Source organism: Palaemon carinicauda, chromosome 35 (assembly GCF_036898095.1).
Source record: "Palaemon carinicauda isolate YSFRI2023 chromosome 35, ASM3689809v2, whole genome shotgun sequence".
NCBI lineage: Eukaryota > Metazoa > Arthropoda > Malacostraca > Decapoda > Palaemonidae > Palaemon > Palaemon carinicauda.
In genome coordinates, this window is record NC_090759.1 from 69,791,590 (window position 1) to 69,811,245 (window position 19,656).

Here is a 19,656-nt window from a genome sequence, read left to right on the forward strand (position 1 = left end):
CTGGCGAGCTCAGAAGGATGAGAGCGGGCAAGCCTATCCTTGTGCAAACTTACCCCAAGGGGTGAGTGAGCGGGGGGAACAATCACCTGAGCGCTAACCCATCTTACCTGTCCTTGCGCTACAACGATATGATCCCCAGACCAAATCGCAAAGCCCTGGTTTCCAATAAGCGAGGCTGAGAATGTTGAATCAACAGCACTTGCAGGGATGCCTCTTGCATTCTGTCCGAAAATCCTGAAGGTTCGCAAAAAGCCACAGATGGAATCAGACTTCCTCGTAGAGAAGCCTGATTATTATTATTATTATTATTATTATTATTATTATTATTATTATTATTATTATTATTATTATTATTATTATTATTATTATTATTATTATTATTACTTGCTAAGCTACAACCCAAGTTGGAAAAGCAGGATGCTATAAGCCCAAGGGCTTCAACAGGGAAAACAACCCAGTGAGGAAAGGAAATAAGAAAAAACTACAAGAGAAGTTTAAGAACAATAACCCCATTAAAATAAATCTTTCATATAAACTATAAAAACTTGAAAATAGCAAGAGGTTAAAAACTTTAAAATAACAAGAGGAAGAGAAACAAGATACAATAGTGTGCCCGAGTGTGCCCTCATGCAAGAGATCTCTAATCCAAGACAGTGGAAAACCATGGTACATAGGCTATGCCACAACCCAAGAATAGAGAACAATGGTTTGATTTTGGAGTGTCCTTCTCCTAGAAGAGCTGCTTACCATAGCTAAAAAGTCTCTTCTACACTTACTAATAGTAAAGTAGCCAATGAACAATTGAAGTGCAGTGTACCCTCAAGCCACAGATCTCTAACAAAAGAGACAAAAGACAGTTGAAAACTATAGTACAGAGGCTATGGCACTGCCAAAAACTAGAGAAAGTACAGAGGCTATGTCACTACCAAAAACTAGAGAGCAATGGTTTGATTTTGGAGTGTCCTTCTCCTAGAAGAGCTGCTTACCATAGCTAAAGCATCTCTTCTACCCTTACTAATAGTAAAGTTGCCAGTGAACAAATGCGGTGCAGTAGTTACCCTCTTGAGAGAAGAAGAATTGTTTGGTACTGTAATTTCAGTATTGTCAAGTGTATGAGGAAAGAGGAGAATGTGTAAAGAATACGCCAGACTATTCTGTATATGTGAAGGCAAAGACAAAATAAGCCGTAACCAGAGAGAGGAATCCATTGCAGTACTGTCTAGTCAGTCAATAACTTTCAAGCGGTAGAATCTAAACGGGTGGCTGGTGCCTTGGCAAACCTCGTACCTACTTCATGGAAGTCTAACTCCAAGGGGGAGAGTTTGAGCTTTCACCTTTGGTCAACTTAAGGAGTTAAAGGGAACATGATAGCATTAACCAAGTTCCTGACTCAAAGACAATACCCTCGAAACGCCATAGTCAAATCAGGAACAGATAGCTAGAGCAAAGATGGAATTCTTTCCAGTGTCCAGCCAGCAGGGACTGATGTCTGTCTCCACCGACAACTGAAATCAAAGTGGAGTCATAGTACGTGAACAGGGGACGGGGCTTCCCACTATCGTCTGGTAACAACCAATATGGTTGTTGATACCTCAGCAGTGTTCCAGCTTTGCTGAAGTCATACTCTGATGCAAAGAGAACAAGGGTTTGTATTCGTGTCAGAACAAATAAAATTGAATTTATTTCCCATTTCAACAAAATTTCAAAGATCTAGTAAATGGAGTTTGTAATAGTATAGGAGCATTATAAATAATCTGTAATTAACTGATGTGAAAGACACTTACCTCTTACAGGGGACTCTCTGGAGCTTTTTCCTTTCAGTGAAGATACATCTGTAAAGCCAGACGACACCCTGATCTTTGCACCATTAGGTCCTCTGTCAGAGTTCGACGATGCTGGTGGTACTATCAAAGAAGGTTTTATTCCTACCGGCCTAAAAACTATGTCTTCGTTAGGTCTGTTCTTAGGTTTGGACTCCTTTATTTCAGCAGTTGAAAAAGTAACGTTTGATGACTTTGTTTCTACAGATATTCTAATGGCATCACTTGAACTATTGCTTGAAACAGACACTTCAGGCACAGTGTTGCAATTCACCCCAACATTCACCTTCCTTGGAATATTACATTGCGTGAATGCTTCACATTCGTTAGATAATAAGCCACTAAAGAGTATAGGAAAGCTGCTTCCTCCATAATCATCAAAATCTGTTTGACTAGATACATTTTTATACACTATTAAATTAAGTTTGTCGACATCCAAAAATTCAGCATCTACAGGACCTAGATCACTCATTAAAACCATCATGTTACCACTCATGTCATGGGAATCTCCCACCAGACTCATGGGGAGATTCACACCTGATGTATCCATCTTGGAGGTTACTTAACTATCCATGTGCAGCAAAACTAGAACAATATTTTCTTGTCCAACCTGAAAAGTACCGAGAAAATATTACATATGCATATCAAAATATCATGCTTACATTAGTGACTTCAATAGTACTGTAATAAAGGAGAGAAAAATTATTTCATAGGCCTTAACAGGTCATCACTGGCCATGACAATTATTCAATAACAAAGGTTTGCACGTTAATATAGTGACAGGTAGGTAAATAAAAATTCCTGGTAAAATAGCCTACTGAATATCATGTCAAATGACTTCAGTGAAGTTTTGAAAATATTATATTTTCTAAACTATCCAACAAAAATAAACTAAGAACTTGGTAAATATAATGGAGAGGATTCAAACTGTTCATAGATAGAGTGTAAAATTTATTAAAAATATTAAAAATTTCAAAAGTAATTTATATTTTTCCTCATGATACACGCCTGAGTTCTTTAGGCTAATTAGCAGATAATTCCAGTGCAGCCATTTAGATTAACGAGGTATTGTTAGTTGTTGGTAGTTACCAGCTGGTAGCGGGGAAGCTCTGGCGCTCCCACCCCTTCCAACTATACTAAAAGGTCACTTTAATTGCATCTGGCCCTTTTGGGGGAAGTGATAGCAGAAAGTTAAAGGACTCAGGTTTGTATAGTTAGGGAAAATATAAATTACTTTTAAAAATGACAAATTTATAGATAATTTGTATTTTTCCTAACTATACAAACCTTAGCTATTTACATGGGGTAATTACTTCGGCATAGCTGAATGACGAGCCATAAAAGTTTTAACGAGGGTTTACTACCCTGCCGCTAGTTAGCGGGTTGTAGGGAGGGGTAACTACCGGTCCCCCCCACCACACACACACACACACCGGTGAATGCTTCACTTTGCTTAGAGGTAGGACTTATCCCGGAGGCAGGGCTGGCGGGCAAATATGTGTAAATAGCTATGGTTTGTATAGTTAGGAAAAATACAAATTATCTACGAATTTGTCATTTGTTCCGTAACTGAAATACAAACCACGCTATTTACATGGAGTGACTCAACCCTTAGGAAGGGAGGTAAGTCCCTGCCATACTGGCTTTGGCTTGCCCGGGGACCCCAAATTCGAGTGTGTAAGTACTCAAGAAATAAGGGGTCCCTGCTCCTCGCTGGCATGCTGTGAAACTGCTGCGGCCTACATAAGCTGTGTGTGAAGGTGAGAAGTGACTTGTCCTAGGAAGTTGAACTGGAGTTCTTCAGATGGAAATCTAGGTTAGGACTCTCCCAATACCACCTCGTCAGGGTATGGGGACATGACAGTATTACATTAATACTAAGAACACAAGGGAACATGGCTTACCTGCAGAGGTTCGAGGTCAGCTGTGCAGAGAACTCAGGATGCTGCTTTCTCCAAGGGAGGAGAGGATGAAGAAAAGAATAAGGGCCAGACAGATCTTTTCATTCACGCAGACTAAAACCGGGTAACAATGCCCTCAACCTTCTGCTACTTGTCCATTAAGGAGCCTGAGGTTAGACCAGCTGTTGTGCAGCCACCACAGGGCCGATAGGGAACGTATCGAGCCTCCTGTGTGTCACGTCTTGCAGGTAGTGGGCCATGAAGGTGGTCTGACGCTTCCACACCCCAGCTTTAAGGACCTGCGTCACTGAATAATTTTTCTTGAAGGCCAAGGACGTAGATATGCCCCTGACATCATGCGCTCTAGGGCGACGTGACGGAGGAGGGTCAGGATTCAAGGCCAGATGTATCACCTTGCGAATCCAGGCCGAGATGGTATTCCTGGTGACCCTCCTCTTCGTCTTCCCGGTGCTCACGAACAGGGCTCGCACCTGGGGACGAACTGCAGCTGTTCTTTTAAGATACAACCTCAGACTCCTCACTGGGCAAAGTAGGAGATGGTCTGGGTCATCTGTTACAGAACGGAGACTCGAAACCTGGAAAGAGTCGAACCTAGGGTCCGGCACTCCGGGATTCTGAGCCTTGGCAACAAACTCAGGGACGAAGCTGAACGTTACCTCCCCCCATCCCCTTGAATGGGCGATGTCGTACGAGAGACCATGTAGCTCACTGACTCGCTTGGCCGAGGCCAAAACTAGCAGGAAAACCGTCTTCCAGGTAAGGTGGCGATCTGAAGCCTGGCGTAATGGTTCGTAGGGAGGTCTCTTTAGAGACCTGAGAACTCGAATCACGTTCCATGGAGGAGGTCTCACTTCCGACTGAAGGCAGGTAAGTTCATAACTCCGTATGAGAAGGGAAAGTTCCAGCGAGGAAGAAATGTCCATTCCTTTGAGCCTGAAGGCAAGACTAGAAGGCAAGACTTAAGGCTGAGCGATAGCCTTTCACTGCCGAGACTGAAAGGCGCATTTCATCCCGCAAATACACAAGGAACTCCGCTATTGCTGGAATAGTGGCATCGAGGGGAGAGATACCCCTTCCACAACACCAACCACAGAAGACTCGCCACTTCGCCTGGTAGACCCCTGCGGATGACTTGTGCAGGTGACCAGACATCCTGTTCGCAACTTGTTGCGAAAATCCTCTCTCTGTGAGGATATGCTGGATAGTCTCCAGGCGTAAGTCGAAGCGAAGCTACGGCTTTGTGGAAGATGTTGGCGTCTCCAGGCGTAAGTCGAAGCAAAGCTACGGCTTTGTGGAAGATGTTGGCGTCTCCAGGCGTAAGTCGAAGCGAAGCTACGGCTTTGTGGAAGTTGTTGGCGTGTGGTTGTTTGAGTAGCCGTGGAGGGAGTTCTCTCGGAACCTCCGTGAGGAGTTGCAGAAGGTCCGGGAACCATTCTGCGTGATGCCATAGCGGAGCTATCAGGGTCATTGAAAGATTAACCGATATTCTGGTCTTGTTGAGCACCCTCCTCATCAGACAGAACGGGGGAAAGGCATACACATCGACGTTGTCCCACCATTGTTGGAAGGCATCCTGCTAGAGAGCCTTGGGGTCCGGGACCGGGGAGTTGTACAGCGGGAGCTTGAAATTCAGCGCTGTAGCGAACAGATCCACCGTCGGGGAACCCCACAAAGTCAGGACTTTGTTGGCTACTTGAGGATCCAAAGACCACTCGGTACTCACTATCTGCGTCGCTCTGCTCAGACTGTCGGCGAGCACATTCCTTTTGCCTGGAATGAAGCCAGCCGCAAGCGAGATTGAATGGACTTCGGACCATCTCAGGATCTCTACTGCAAGATGGGATAGCTGTTCCGAAAAGGTTGATATAAGCCACCACCGTGGTGTTGTCGCTCTTCACCACCCCAGAGTGGCCCGCCAGGACTTGGTGGAACTTCTGAAGTGCCAGGAATACGGCCTTCATTTCTAGCAGGTTTATGTGAAGGTACTTTTCTGATTCTGACCACAGGGCTGAGGTCCTGTGGTTCAGAACGTGGGCCCCCCACCCTTTCTTTGATGCGTCCGAGAACAACATCAAATCCGGGGGAAGGACGAGAAGATCCACTCCCTTTCGTAGGTTCTCGTCTGCCACCCACCACTGGAGGTCCGTCCGTTCCGCAGGAGCCATAGGGATCAAAGTGTCCGGGGAATCATGACCTTGATTCCACCGGGACTTGAGTCACCACTGGAGGGATCTCATTCTGAGGCGACCGTTGGGAACAAGATGGGCCAGGGAGGAGAAGTAGCCGAGGAGACGTAGCCACGATTGGGCTGTGAGTTCTTCTCGATTGAGAAAAGGTCTCGCGACCTTCCTCAGCCTTGCTATCCTGTCGTCTGATGGGAAGGCTTTGTGGAGATTGGTGTCTATGACCATGCCTAGATATACCAGTTTCTGAGAGGGCTGCAGAGAGGACTTCTCGAGATTTACCATGATCCCTAGATCCTGGCAAACTTCGAGGAGCTTGTCTCGGTGGCGAAGAAGGGTTGCCTCCGAGTCCGCTAGGATCAGCCAGTCGTCCAGATAACGAAGGAGACGGATGCTGATCCTGTGAGCCCACGAAGAGATGAGGGTGAACACTCTGGTGAACACCTGAGGGGCTGTGGAGAGACCGAAACACAGCACCTTGAACTGGTAGATCTTGTTGTCTAGGCAAAATCTTAGGTACTTCCTTGAAGACGGATGGACTGGGATCTGGAAGTACGCGTCCTTCAGGTCCAGTGTACACATGAAGTCTTGTGATCTCACTGTGAGTCTGACCGTGTCTGCCGTCTCCATACTGAACGGAGTCTGCTTGACAAACCCGTTCAGGGTTGAGAGGTCGATGACTGGTCTCCAGCCCCCAGACGCCTTTCTCACAAGAAAGAGTCGACTGTAGAAGCCTGGGGACCCGTCTACAACCTCCTGGAGAGCGTCCTTCTTCAACATGGTCTGGACTTCTGCCCAAAGGGCTTGCCCTCTTGCCGATCCCATGGCAAGAGAGCTCAACGACACTGGATTTGCTGTCAGGGGAGGTATAGAGGCTGTGAACGGGACGCGATAACCCAGAGCGATCACGGAAATCGTCCAGGCATCTGCCCCGAGTTGCTGCCACCTTGTCGCGCAACTTTGTAGGGATCCCCCCACTGGTGGACATGCAGGGGGACTGCCAACCCTAGCGTTTACTGCCTCGGCTGTTACCTCTAGGGTTCTTGCTTCCCCTAGAGGACTTCTTGCTCCTTCTGCTCTTGGCAGGAAAGGGCTTAGACACCTTCGGCTTCGCTGCAGTGGTCTTCTTCGTGTCCTTAGCTGGACGGGGCTGTTGAGCCGCTGGAGGTTTGTAGGGCCTCGATGTCAGGGCCCTATGGATGAGGGAATCCTGGTTGGACTTCCTCCACCTCTCAGCGGTAAGCTCCACGTCCTTAGGCTCAAACAAACTCTTACCGAACACGGAAGAGTGTCTGAGCCTGCTAACCTCCGAACTGGGAACCTTCTGGTGGAGCCTCTCAGCCACAGCGTCCCGACGTTTGAGAATAGTATTGGCCCACAAGCTCGAGACTTGGTGGGCCAGAAACTCAATGGTCCGCGTGCCTTAGAGTAAGAAAGTCTCCAGTGCCTTCCTGGTGCTTTCTTTGGAAAGGTCCTCAGACCGCACCAGGATGCCCAGAGACCCCAGCCAGATATCAAGCCACGAAGTTGCCTGCATGGCACACTTAGCGACCTTCTCCTGGCTTAGGATCTCAGTAGCTGAGTAGGACACGTGCCGGTTGGAGTGTCTCTCTAGAGGGACTCCCCCGGTGAGTTCTTCCACGGAGTGATGAATCGGAAGACCCAAACAAGACTCCTCAAGGATCTCAAAGTACCTTCTCTGATGGACTTGAGGAGGAGGGAGGAGCTTGTTACCGGCGCTGGATCTGCTGGAGGAGGCAAGCTCAGAGAGCTGGCCCTCCACCTTGTCCCTGGCACTCTTCATCCCCTGAGACCAGGGCAAAGCTGCACTGGCCCTAGAGCGTTTCTGGGTGCCGTAGACGCGGTCCAAGACCGTGTCCTTCCCTTCACGAGGAGGAATCTCAGGGTATGGGATCTCGTTGAGGTTCCTCATGAGGGTCAGGACTTGCCAGAATGCGTGTTCTGACTCTTGGTGCTCTCTTCCTGAAGGACTGGCAGTGAAGTCTCCCTTCCCCAGTGGCTCTTCCTGGGGGGACACGTGGACATCCTCAGAAGGTCTAGATGGCTCCTGCCTGATCCTTGTTGACGATTTAGGGATCGTCTTAGAGTCCTTCGGTTCCCTCCTGGGCGGGATAAAGGACTCGAGTAACGATGGGTGCAGGCTCTTTTCCACCCCTGGACGAGAAGACTTCTCAGGGAGAGGCGGAGCTTCCCCCATTGGTGCGATGAGGGAATGGTCGGGCTCATCCGCAGGGGAGGGAGAGAAATTCTGGGGGGGGGGGGAGGAGCCTTGCGCAAGGATCTGCGAGGAGACAAAATAGGCCTCGGAGGTGTTTCCACGGGAGAGACTCCTCTCTTCCTCTTCAGGGGGGAGGAAGCTGCCACTGATTTGTGACCCCATGTCAGAAAGGGCGGGCTTCATCGCCTGCACAAGAGCTCTGACCAGGGTACCGAACCAGGGCTGCTGCCTGACACTCCCTCTGGAGGGAAGGGGATCGTTCGATCCCTTGGAGGAGTCAACAAATGCGGGTTCGCCTGCGAAGCTGGAAAGAAAGTCCTTAGACCTGTCCGGGAACCACTCCCCCTCCGGCGAGCGCGCTTTTCTGCGCTTGCGGGGAGAGGAACGAGACGAAGACCTATCCGCCTGGCGACGCTTGCGCTGGAGGTCGCGTGATGGGCCCTGGCCAGGGTCGCGCGCGAAAGGATCGCGTGACACAGGAATCTCGCGCTAGCGCGCATCAGCGTGGGCGAGAGAGGGCGGTGGGGAGGGCGAGAGAGGGCGGTGGGGCGGGCGAGAGAGGGCGGTGGGGCGGGCGAGAGAGGGCGGTGGGGCGGGCGAGAGAGGGCGGTGGGGCAGGCGAGAGAGGGCAGTGGGGCGGGCGAGAGGTCACAGGCGCGTGGGAGCGATGGCGCGCAGGAGCTGGAGCGGCCGCGTGGGCGCGGTCGCGCGTAGGAGATGGCGAGGGCATGTGGCGCGCAGGAGCCGGAACGGGAGGCAGCCGGATGCGAGGACGCGCAGCATCCTGATGCGGCACTGGAGGGCGTGAAAGGACAGGGGCGCCAGAACACGTATCCAGAAGAACCGGGCGAGGGCGCGAGAGCACCGGTTCAAGATAGCGCGAGGAAGGGATGGCGCGTTGGCGTGTAGGTAGGCGCTGGTCTGAAAGGACAGGCATACTAGCCTCTGGGCGCGCATCAGGATGTGGCCACACTGGTGTGCGCTGCTGCGGTGGGCGAGCAGGACGCGCGGTTGGATGAGGGCGTTCAGGTGTGTGCTGGAGGGTTGCAAGGGGCGCTTTGATAACTGGAACTGGGCGCGCAACCGGAACGTCGTGCGCGGTTGGAACGCGTGCGGGAACGCGCGGTCTGGAAGGAGAGCCCTGGGGTGCCTGTGAGCACCCGTGCGCTAGCTTAGGCGCCTCCTGGGCGGCGCACTGCGATGTAGAAGCGTGAGTGCTGGGACTGGAACTGCGCGTGGGCGCGCTTCGCGCGTAACTCCAGGCGGGCGCTGCGAGTCCAGAGGAACCTGTGAACGCCTGTGCGCTAGCGTTGGAACCTCTGGAACTGCACGCGACGAGGCAGGAACCGGGGAACGCTGGGGCACAGGTGGGCTGCAACAGGAACTTCTGGAGGGCGCCCGGGGCGCAGAAGGATGTGGGCGCGCAGGGGAACCCTGGCGCGTAGCAAGAACAGGGGCGCACAGGTGAGCGCTGTGGCGCTAAGACAGGAACAACGGCAGCAGCAGGAGGGCGCGCAGGAAGAACCTGGCGCTTGAGGGCAAGAGGCGCAGTTTTGCGCTCAAGGCCCTCAAGACCCAAAGGGCGCAGTGCCTGCGCAGTGGCAGGATCAGGTGGCGCGCAACGCGCATCCGCAACATCGAAGGGTGACGGCAAGTCAGCAGGTCTGGAGGAAGACTGGTCACTGTGTCCCGAAGGACGACCATCATCCGAAGGGGATCGCGAACGATCCCTGGAGAGGTCTAAGGTGGTAGCTGGCAGGATTGGCGAACGGCAAGTCGTCTCCTCCGCAGAGGACTGTGGTGACGACGAGCCGAAGAGGCGCCTCCTAACTCCCTTGTGAGGGGAAGGAAGGTCTCTACGGCAAAGGGGAGGACGAGCCTTCTGCCTTATACGCCCACGAGGGGCCGTGGGATCAGCAGGCTGACCATCAAGGGGCCTCCGCAGAGGAGTCTCTGTAAGTGAACTCCCCCGAGGGGGAGCATCACCGGCAGGAGAGACCGTGGGACTTAGATCCTCCCTCGAAAGGTGTTCGGAGGGGGAATCTAAGCCGTCAGCTACCTCAGCAACAGGAACGGGGTTCGACTAGACCCACGAGATGTCTTCGTCACAACAACGTCAACCACAGACAGAGGGTCTATTCCTGCAGTAGTTGGCGATTGTTTGACAGCTGCCCCAAGTTTGATCATGTCAAACAGGGCTTCCTTGGAGGGCGAACCCTGCAGCCCCAAGGAAGCCCAAAGCTGTAACAAATCACGATTAGACATATTCAAATCCTCCTCCGGGGGAGGAAAGGCAGCCGCCTCGTTTTGGGAGGCGACTACCTCTCCCGCACCCCGGGATCAGTCAACAGCAGTACGGTCTACGCTACCACTCGCCGGTCGCTCGGAAGAGACCGCTCGAGGGGGAGCTTTGGAGGAGGAAAGGGCTACGGAAGAAGAAGTCCTGGAATTTTCTCTCTTCAAAGAAGCCTCTGAAGGAGAAAGATCCCTTTTAGACTTTTTCTTCTGGCACTGGGCAAACCTCTCTCACTGGGAGGTAGACCACTCCCGACATTCTATACAAACATTACCACTATCACACCGCTGGCCCCTACAGTGAGGACATAAGGTGTGGGGATCGGTGCCGACCGCTGACATAAAGGTCCCACAAGGCCGGCCGGGAAGTCCAGGGCATCTACGCATAGTAGTAGAGGCAAACTTCAAACACACTGGAAAAGAAAAAGCAAAAAAAAAAACAGATTAAATATGGCAGTCAAAGCGAGGGAGAGAGCAGACAGGTCTGTTCTCTACCAGAGCCAAAAGTAAAGTGAAGCATTCACCGGTGTGTGTGTGAGGGGAGGGAGCTAGCTACCCCTCCCTACCCCCCGCTAACTAGCGGCGGGGTAGTAAACCCTCGTTAAAACTTTTATGGCTCGTCATTCAGCTACACCGAAGTAATTACCCAATGTAAATAGCGTGGTTTGTATTTCAGTTACGGAACAATTAGTGATTTGTCCGTATACGAATAAAAACCTTCGCCATTTAAATAGGAGACTCATCCTTAGGCGGGAGGAAGTCCACTTACCAAACTGGCTGGCTAACATCCTGTGATTGCTGATCTCGAACCTTACAGGGTGCGGAAAGTTGCCTTCTAAACACCTTTCAAACCAGGGTCGAATGTACCGAGGAAATCAAGGCTGATACAGAGCAAACATCTTTATCTTTGAACTACAGTAGTCAGTCTGTGACTTAAGGCATAAACAAATGATGGATCCTCCCCCCTCATATGAAGAATGGTGGAATGAACACTTCTACTGTATTCAATAAAATACAATTGGTGCTAGCTGAAGGTGATGCCTACCTGTATCAATGTCTGTCCAGCTATATAGGATTCCAATAGCTATAACCCATGAGACAGGAAGAAGAAAGGAAAAGGGGCCAGACAATCTTACAATCAACCTAGAACTACAATACCGTGAAATCAGTGTTGTTTACACAGGACAAATTTTAACTTATTTTGCGCATATTCAAGTCGATGCCATTATAAAAGTAACATCCGAAAAAATTGGCATATTATCTTGCGTCTCGCTTATTATGCTCTGAATAATCAACTTCATTGGCCTTCACTGATAATAATGCTTTTATTTACTAATTTAGTATTACTGTATTCCTTTTATTTTTTTAATTTCTCTCTAAAAAGTGGACACATAATAATTATCATTGTCATCCGTGTATCGAAACAGCGTAGGAATAATGATATTATAACGTAGCGTATACAGTATACCACTAATTAATTAAAACATTATTTTTCTTTTTATTGGCAACCAGTAAAAGATAACATGCAAGACCATGATTAATATATTTACATGTACTAATAAAATACTAGTACTGTATGCACTTTTGTGACAAAGCCTTTCAGCACTTGTATGACATTATTATTACAGTACTGCTTTTAAAAAACATCTTACAATGTCTTTTTTTTTTTTTAGTTCCATTTCAGTATGAGAAGGGTGGGGTCATCTGCCTTCTTCAGTCTTCCCCTGGCAGGGTAAGCCAAAGAAGACGGAAAAGTCTGTGCACCGGATGGCAAAATGGAAGAATCCAAGGACTTCTTCAGTTTTGGGGAAAGCCCCAAAGGCAAAGAATCCCTCTTGGACTTCGTCATCCTCCAACTGTACTCGAACAATAGCATAGGCAGCCAAGTCCTGCACTCACCACATGATGATGACTGCATACAAATATACACGTGCCTCCTGCAAATTGGCCGCAAAGAATGAGGGTCCACCTCCTGCCAGGACATAAATCGGCTGCAATTGCGACCAGTGTTACAAGGTAAGGCTAGCATGCCTTCATAACAATTGGATTGCAGTGTTACCGGGCCAAGCCCACATGCCTTCATAACTATTGGATACAAAGACTTTTCAAAGAAAAAAGAACGATTATCAACAGTCAAGCTTTGTTATGCCTTAAGAGTACAATATTACAGTACATACCATACTACTCTTCAGCTGAAATAAAAGTGGATCTCGTGTGACTACCAGTAACTACTGACACCTCATAATTTTAAGACGAGTTTCAGCTATGCTGAAATCGTACTTTTATTAAAGGCTAAGGATTTATATACATTTAGGAGCAAAATATGGTCAAGAAAATTATAGGGATAACTCCTTCCATAGTAAGCAACTTCCCTAGCTGACAAGGAGGCTTTGCCCTCTCAACCTGACCTTGATGACAGTAAAATAATTTGTAAAATACTGAACAAGGATGCATCCTACTTTAACTTTTCCTAACATAATCCCAAATATAAGGTTCTATCAAAGTGGGAAATAGGTAGTTGGGTTAATTTTTAGAGTATTGCACAAGAGTCCTTTAGCCCTTGAGATTATGAGGCTACCACCCAAAAGTTTTAGATGCTGGTATTTCAGCTACTCATGTAACAAAGCACTATAAAGTAAACAATCCCCAACCAATAAACAAAGAGACCCTGCCTTTATTATTTCCCTCCATCAATTCTTAGCAAAGGCTCCTTGGTGACTCATTTGGTTCTGTTCTGGTGTATCAGTTTTGCAGTAAATTTGACGCACTGCCTTTGCTTAACTTGAAACTGTATTTAATTTGTAATTATAAGTAATTGTTTAACAGATTTGCAGTAAATTTGACACATTGCCTTTGCTTAACTTGAAACTGTATTTCATTTGTAATTATAAGTAATTGTTTAACAGATTTACTTAATACCATTTACAATTACTGAATGATAAATTAAAAAGTCTCTGGCAAACCACAGGCACAGACTGATGAGACCATTCAGCCTCTTTACAAATTCAGTAAAACCCTGTAAAAGATAAAAAATCTAAAGAAAACCAGTTTTAAAAACACCACCCACACTATAATAAACACTATTTAATCATTAAAAATCTATTCAAAATTTCTATTTGGAGATCAAATGTAAATATTTTTCCTTAAACCTAAGTAAATGTATAAACAAATTTATTTTTCTGAGCATATATAGTTTCACTGTTTTAATGTAAATAATATAGAACAATGATATTTTGTAGCTTAATGAAAGTGATAAAATCCAATTTTATGTGTGCACTAATGCTACATGTAACATCTAATACTTCAGTCATTACCTGAAAAGTTTTCTATACTAGTGATTAAATTATTCAAATTTTTTTGTAAGTAATATGCATTAGCACTGCTATTGTGAATAAACAGATTACAGTAATACTATTAGTAAACAGTCTATGTCTACTTGCAATTCATTTGCTTGAGGTTTCGAAACATTTTTCATCAATTACCACATCGTAGAAAGCTTAAGCGTAGCCTATGTCACAATATAATTCTTATGAAGGGTTAAATTATTATAGTAAGGCTGCAAATAGGTAATATGCAGTGTCTTGAGTAGCCAGATGTTAGTAACTTAAGCCTACAGTGGATGGATTATCAGATAAGTATATACCTCAGCTGTGCTTAATCAAACCTTAACTTCCTAAACAAGTAACCTAGCATACTATAGCTTATAAGCTTAGACAATGGAATTGTGCTAACAACACAACTAATGATAGGCTCAATTTGTGGCAAAAGGCAAAATTTCAGACAACCTTCCTATCAAAGGTAAATTTTGATGATAGGTAAAGTTGAATTTTGATGTCAAAGTGCACCAAAATTCTAAAGCCACAACCTGGAGAGGAAGTTTCTAACCCTAAACCTTTCCTGAACTGACCAACACAATTATCAATTACTTTAATTGGTTGATAACAAGCTTATGTTGGTAAGTACTTTATCAAAGTATATACAGAAAAGCCAAAATACTCAACAACAGGCAAAGGGCTAACTAATACCTGTAGCCAGTTTTCCAAATCGCTGTTAGAGTACTATATCTTCTGTCTGACAAGAGGCTAGGGCACTTCATGTCTACAGAAGGTGGTATGTCAATTGTAAAAGATAATTTCTGTGACTATAATTATTACAAAATTATCATGATAAAATGGTTTATTGAACTGGAATTGCTATAAATTTCTTAGACTGGAATTGTTTTGTAATTCTAAGTTTCCCTCTGAAATCCCTGATAATAAATTCAGTTACTTATAATTACATTCTTTGACTTTATTTTGAATCTTAAGTTTCATTAAAACTTTCAAAGTGATTTTCACCTTGCACTTGGAACATACATCTTCTGTTATGAACCTAACTGAAGATGTTAAAACATGGAAAGATTTGAAACCAGGGAAGAGTCCAAAATTACAGTACCCTAGAATTCATCCCTGAACACTTGTAGTTTCACTAAGGTAAAGTTACATTACTATTAATAGACAGTTATAAAAATACATATTGAAGAGGCACTACTGGTCACACAAATACAACACAGCAACATATACCTAAAATTTTAAAAAATACCATGGACTAAGGAGAACCTTGAGATATTTATAAACTTACTGGAAAACATGATAAATTTTTCTTTTAATCACTTTCCCTTCAGATTTCAAGCTAACGTACCAAATCTTCACCTTGGCATTAGCAATAGTAAATATCAATAACTTCATATTCCTCCTAACCCAATTTAGGACAGTTTCTTTACTCATTGACATGGTATCATCAAATATCAAAGTACCTCTGAACGGTGCACAAGTAAAGTTATACACGATACTCTATATAAAATATGAACAAGATGCTAAAGTTTAGTTACTGGGCAATTATTTGTGTTGCTAAGAAATCATGTCATTCCTACTACATATCAACTTGAATCAAATGTGATCAACCCTTTTACCCCCAAAGGACGTACTGGTACGTTTCACAAAAGCCATCCCTTTACCCCCATGGACGTACCGGTACGTCCTTGCAAAAAAATGCTATAAATTTTTTTTTTTTTCATATTTTTGATAATATTTTGAGGAAATTCAGGCATTTTTCCAAGAGAATGAGACCAACCTGACCTCTCTATGACAAAAATTAAGGCTGTTAGAGCAATTTGAAAAAAAATAACCCCCTAGGGGTTAAGGGTTGGAAATTTCCAAATAGCCTGGGGATAAAAGGGTTAAAACTTACAGTAATTGGCATAATACAGGTAAAATAACACGTAAGATAGCAACTGAAGTCTGGAATTTATTTTGTTAAGGGGACCATTGACCTCCAGACTTTGGATAGGCTTAGGTCTACAATATAGGTTGGGCATATGCCGATTCCAAAGTACAACTTGATCTACCTAACCTAACCCTCTTAAAAAATGTTATAAAAATGGCCTTATCAGGTAGCATTGTTTGCCTTTTACACATGGTATTATTATTATTTGCTAAGCTACAACCCTAGTTGGAAAAGCAGGATGCTAAAAGACCAGGGGCTCCAACAGGGAAAATAGCCCAGTGAGGAAAGGGAACAAGGAAAAACAATATATTTCAGGAACAGTAACATTAAAATAAATATTTCCTATATAAGCTATAAAAACTTTAACAAAACAAGACAAGATAGTTTCAAGATGTGATAAAAATACGAGGACAAATGTAAGAAGTAGCCTAATCTGTTTCTAGCAGCTCTTCTAGAAGGAAACTCCAAGATAAAACCATTGTTCTCTAGTCTTGGGCAGTGCCATAGCCTCTGTACCAGGGTCTTCCACTGTCTTGGGTTAGAGTTCTCTTGCTTGAGGGTACACTTGGGAACCCTATTCTATCTTATTTCTCTTCCTCTTGTTTTGTTAAAGTTTATACAGTTTATATAGGAGATATTTATTTCAATGTTGTTACTCTTAAAATATTTTAGTTCTAGTGGTTTCTTTCCCTGTTCGAGCCCCTGGCCTTATAGCATCTTGCTTTTCCAACTAGGGTTGTATCTTAGCGAGTAATACTAATAACAATACCTGAAGTAGGCTACCCATGACTACAGCAAGCAGAAGGGATAATGCGAAACAAGGATGGTCGAACTACTCCAGTTTTCGGCGAAAACTTGCCACCGAAGTAGTACTGTATCATATGGCAATCAATCTACTGTATTTCCTTGACCTACCCTGCAATCTATAGCTCATGACCTACGTAAAGTATTAAGAAAGAAAACGAAACAATAGATATGTTGATGTTTTTGTTTCCAAAACATCTCAAAGAGAAGCCCCCTGACAATGTTGTTTACCCTTGAACTCCCTAATCAATTACTGTACGATTTATCCACGGCAAACAATAACAACGTTATCAGCACTTAATTTCATAAATACATTTTATTTATTACTTACATCCTTTCCTTTAAGTGGGCATCTGATATCTCAAATGACGCGGAAACCCAGAAGCTTCGTATCGTGGGTCGTCTTGTTCAGGTTTAGGTTCAGGGGTGAGGCATTGTAACCTTTGCAACGGCGCCTACAAAGCTTATCTTCTTATCCTGTTTTGTCTTTTCCTCCACATCAGGTTTAACTTCTTTTTTTTCTTTTCTGAATTTGTTTCACTAAATAAAAATAATCCTACTAATTTCTTTAGGTCTTCCTCATATGGTTGTTGTAGCTCAATTACTGCATTCCTTTCTTTTCTATATTCCTGGCAAAACAACAAATGTATCAAATCTCCTTAGTCATTTTCACAAAAATTAGTTTACACCCACCCCCATTTTGTCTTTTTACAATATTTAGTTTTAACGTATTAGTTCTTGCTCTAAAAAATATCGCTGAAGCAAATGTATTGTCATAAAGTAACTCTTCTTTAATTTCTTTCTTCCACGTTCTATATATTTAAGTTCACTTTACTTTCTATTTCTTCTTTCCACTTTTCAGTATCCCACTTTCTGGTTTCCGATTTTATTTCTGCCTTGTTCATTTGTTATTTGTATCTCGTCAGGTTACGATTTTCTCGTTTTACACAGAAATTTAGGCCGCTTAAACTCATACGGTCGTTAGGCCATGAGGGTGGGACTTATTGAGAAATCATAATAAATAACTGAGATATCTTCAAAGGCTAGATCTATTATAAGCATTGAAATCATAGATCAGGGTTAATAGGTCTGGAAGAGGAGTAGAGGCAATTATATGAATGTATGCAATAGAGATACTAAGTCTGAATCAAGATGGAAGAAGAAACTCTTCTTCCTTCTTCCGGCTTGGTCTGGATGATAAACCAGATGGAAGAGGTAAATGGTTTGAAAAACAATACAGTTTAGCAGAGTGGACACATATAATGAGATACGAAGATTGGGAAAAATTAAATCAAATTTACCATCACGGACCTGATCACAGACAAATGCACGAGTAGATGATTGTGGTATTCTGCCTAAATCGATTAGGAGCAATGCCTGTAAGGGTTTTAAACTAAATGGAAAACCATTTTTTTCCCGTTAATGAGTTAACAATTAGGCATACACATATGCATCTCTCTCTCTCTCTCTCTCTCTCTCTCTCTCTCTCTCTCTCTCTCTCTCTCTCTCTCTCTCTCTCTCTCTTCTCTCTCTCTCTTTATATATATATACATGATTCAAAGATAATGGAGGTAACAAAATATCATTCGAAGACTTTGCTCACTTTTATTATTATTATTATTATTATTGGCTAAGCTATAACCCTAGTTGGAAAAGCAGGATGCTATAAGCCCAAGGGCTCCAACAGGGAAAAACACCCCAGTGAGGAGAGAAAATAAGGAAATGAATAAACTACGAGAGAAGAAATGAACGATTAAAATATCTTAAGAACAGTAACAACATCAAAACAGATTTTTCATATATAAACTATAAAAAGATACTTTTAGATTAAGTACTGCACAGGACAGAGGGAGAGGAATTAATGATGCAGATGAAGTACTATTGCAGAGTAGAAGTGTACAAGATTTTTTAGTATTAGTTAACAGAATGAAACAAATGGCAAGTGATGATGGTCTTATAATGTGTTGAGGAACCAGAGACAGTGTGAACGGATCATACATATGACATATTATTGGAAAGTCAACATATTACTGCATTTTAAAATGTTAACAATTACTGCAAGTGATGGATATGCTGAAAAAGTTTTTATTTTTTTCAAGACTAAAGGCAACTGAAGCCATTGTTAACTGCCCATTGTATGCTAATTAAATAAATGTAGCCTACATTGCATACCAAGTTTTATTTATACATTTGATAAGTGGGATCCGTTTTTTTGGGTTAATATGATGATCAAACAATTTCTAGGTATTGTGAACTTTCTTAAATAGAGTGAGATCATATTCATAATGAAACTATAAGGTATAAAAAATGCCTGAAAAGTATGTAAATTAAAGATTGATACTTTATTGGTGGCAGTAGGCACATGTTTTGGCAATTTCATTGTAAGTAGGTAGATAGTTTCGGGGGAGAGGCATAGCCTTTGCAAGGGTCTATAAGACAGACTGCCTTATGGGCACGTCAAGGTCCAAGACAATGAGGAAAGATTGGATATGCGTGGATAAAAACTATCCAGAAAGAGTTTGGGGATATGCTGGGATAATCTATATGAGAGCCAAGACAAACATGATTGGAATTCCAAAAGTTATCACTATGAAACCAAGTTTTGAAAGAGAACGAAACATAAGAACAGCTGATAAAATAAGGTTCTCCACCTAACCTAACCTAGGAGACTACCTTACCTGAACTAAGATAAAAAAAGGTAATAACAAATGATAGACCACTTCGTGACTAAGAAATTAAAGTGATATAAATGAGAGTCAGCTTTGGAAAGCCATTTCAAGACTACTGCAGATTAATTAAAAATGAGTTAACTTTGAGACTGGCTATAAAGAAATAATAAAACTTATGTATCCCTAGAACTAGGCAACTTCTCTGTTCGAATAGGCTGGTTTTAATAAAATGCTAAATATCTCAGCATTAGGGGGCCTTCTGTATAAATTTATTTAGCTAGATTGGAGGCTGCAGGAAATTAACGTTAATAGTACCATGAATAGAATAAAAGTAGTTATCAAAAACAATAATCCAGGATATACACGAAACAGAAGAAAGTGGTGAAAATACCGGAGGCTTTGTAGTTGGGTGGGACGGTCCGGGGCAGTAATCAATATGTAGGTAAATTATAATTATAT

General features: G+C 44.1%; 2 protein-coding genes across 2 annotated transcripts in view; both read right to left on the reverse strand.

Annotated features, from left to right (window-relative positions):
- The window catches only part of LOC137627854 (zinc finger protein 665-like), a 38,821-nt gene extending 21,613 nt beyond the window's left edge, over positions 1-17,208 (reverse strand). Inside the window, exons 1-2 of the mRNA XM_068359273.1 lie at positions 16,860-17,208; positions 1,785-2,430 (exon numbers count right to left, since the gene is read on the reverse strand). Coding sequence (XP_068215374.1) covers positions 1,785-2,370 — 586 coding nt within the window. The 5' untranslated portion in view covers positions 2,371-2,430; positions 16,860-17,208. The remainder of the gene's footprint in view (positions 1-1,784; positions 2,431-16,859) is intronic.
- LOC137627347 (uncharacterized) lies at positions 8,664-10,801 on the reverse strand. Its single transcript, XM_068358431.1, has 2 exons — positions 10,730-10,801; positions 8,664-9,998 (listed from the first exon to the last, which is right to left on the reverse strand). The coding sequence occupies exons 1-2, from the start codon at positions 10,799-10,801 to the stop codon at positions 8,664-8,666; spliced, it is 1,407 nt and encodes a 468-aa protein (XP_068214532.1).
- Positions 17,209-19,656: the final 2,448 nt, after the last annotated feature.

Bases quoted from the DNA above. Each gene is read 5' to 3' on its own strand.
- LOC137627347 (XM_068358431.1), bottom strand. From the start codon at position 10,801: ATGTCAGCGGTCGGCACCGATCCCCACACCTTATGTCCTCACTGTAGG. The intron at 9,999-10,729 runs GTTTGTATAGAA...TCCCCTCACAAG, and splicing joins AGCGGTGTGATAGTGGTAAT to GGAGTTAGGAGGCGCCTCTT.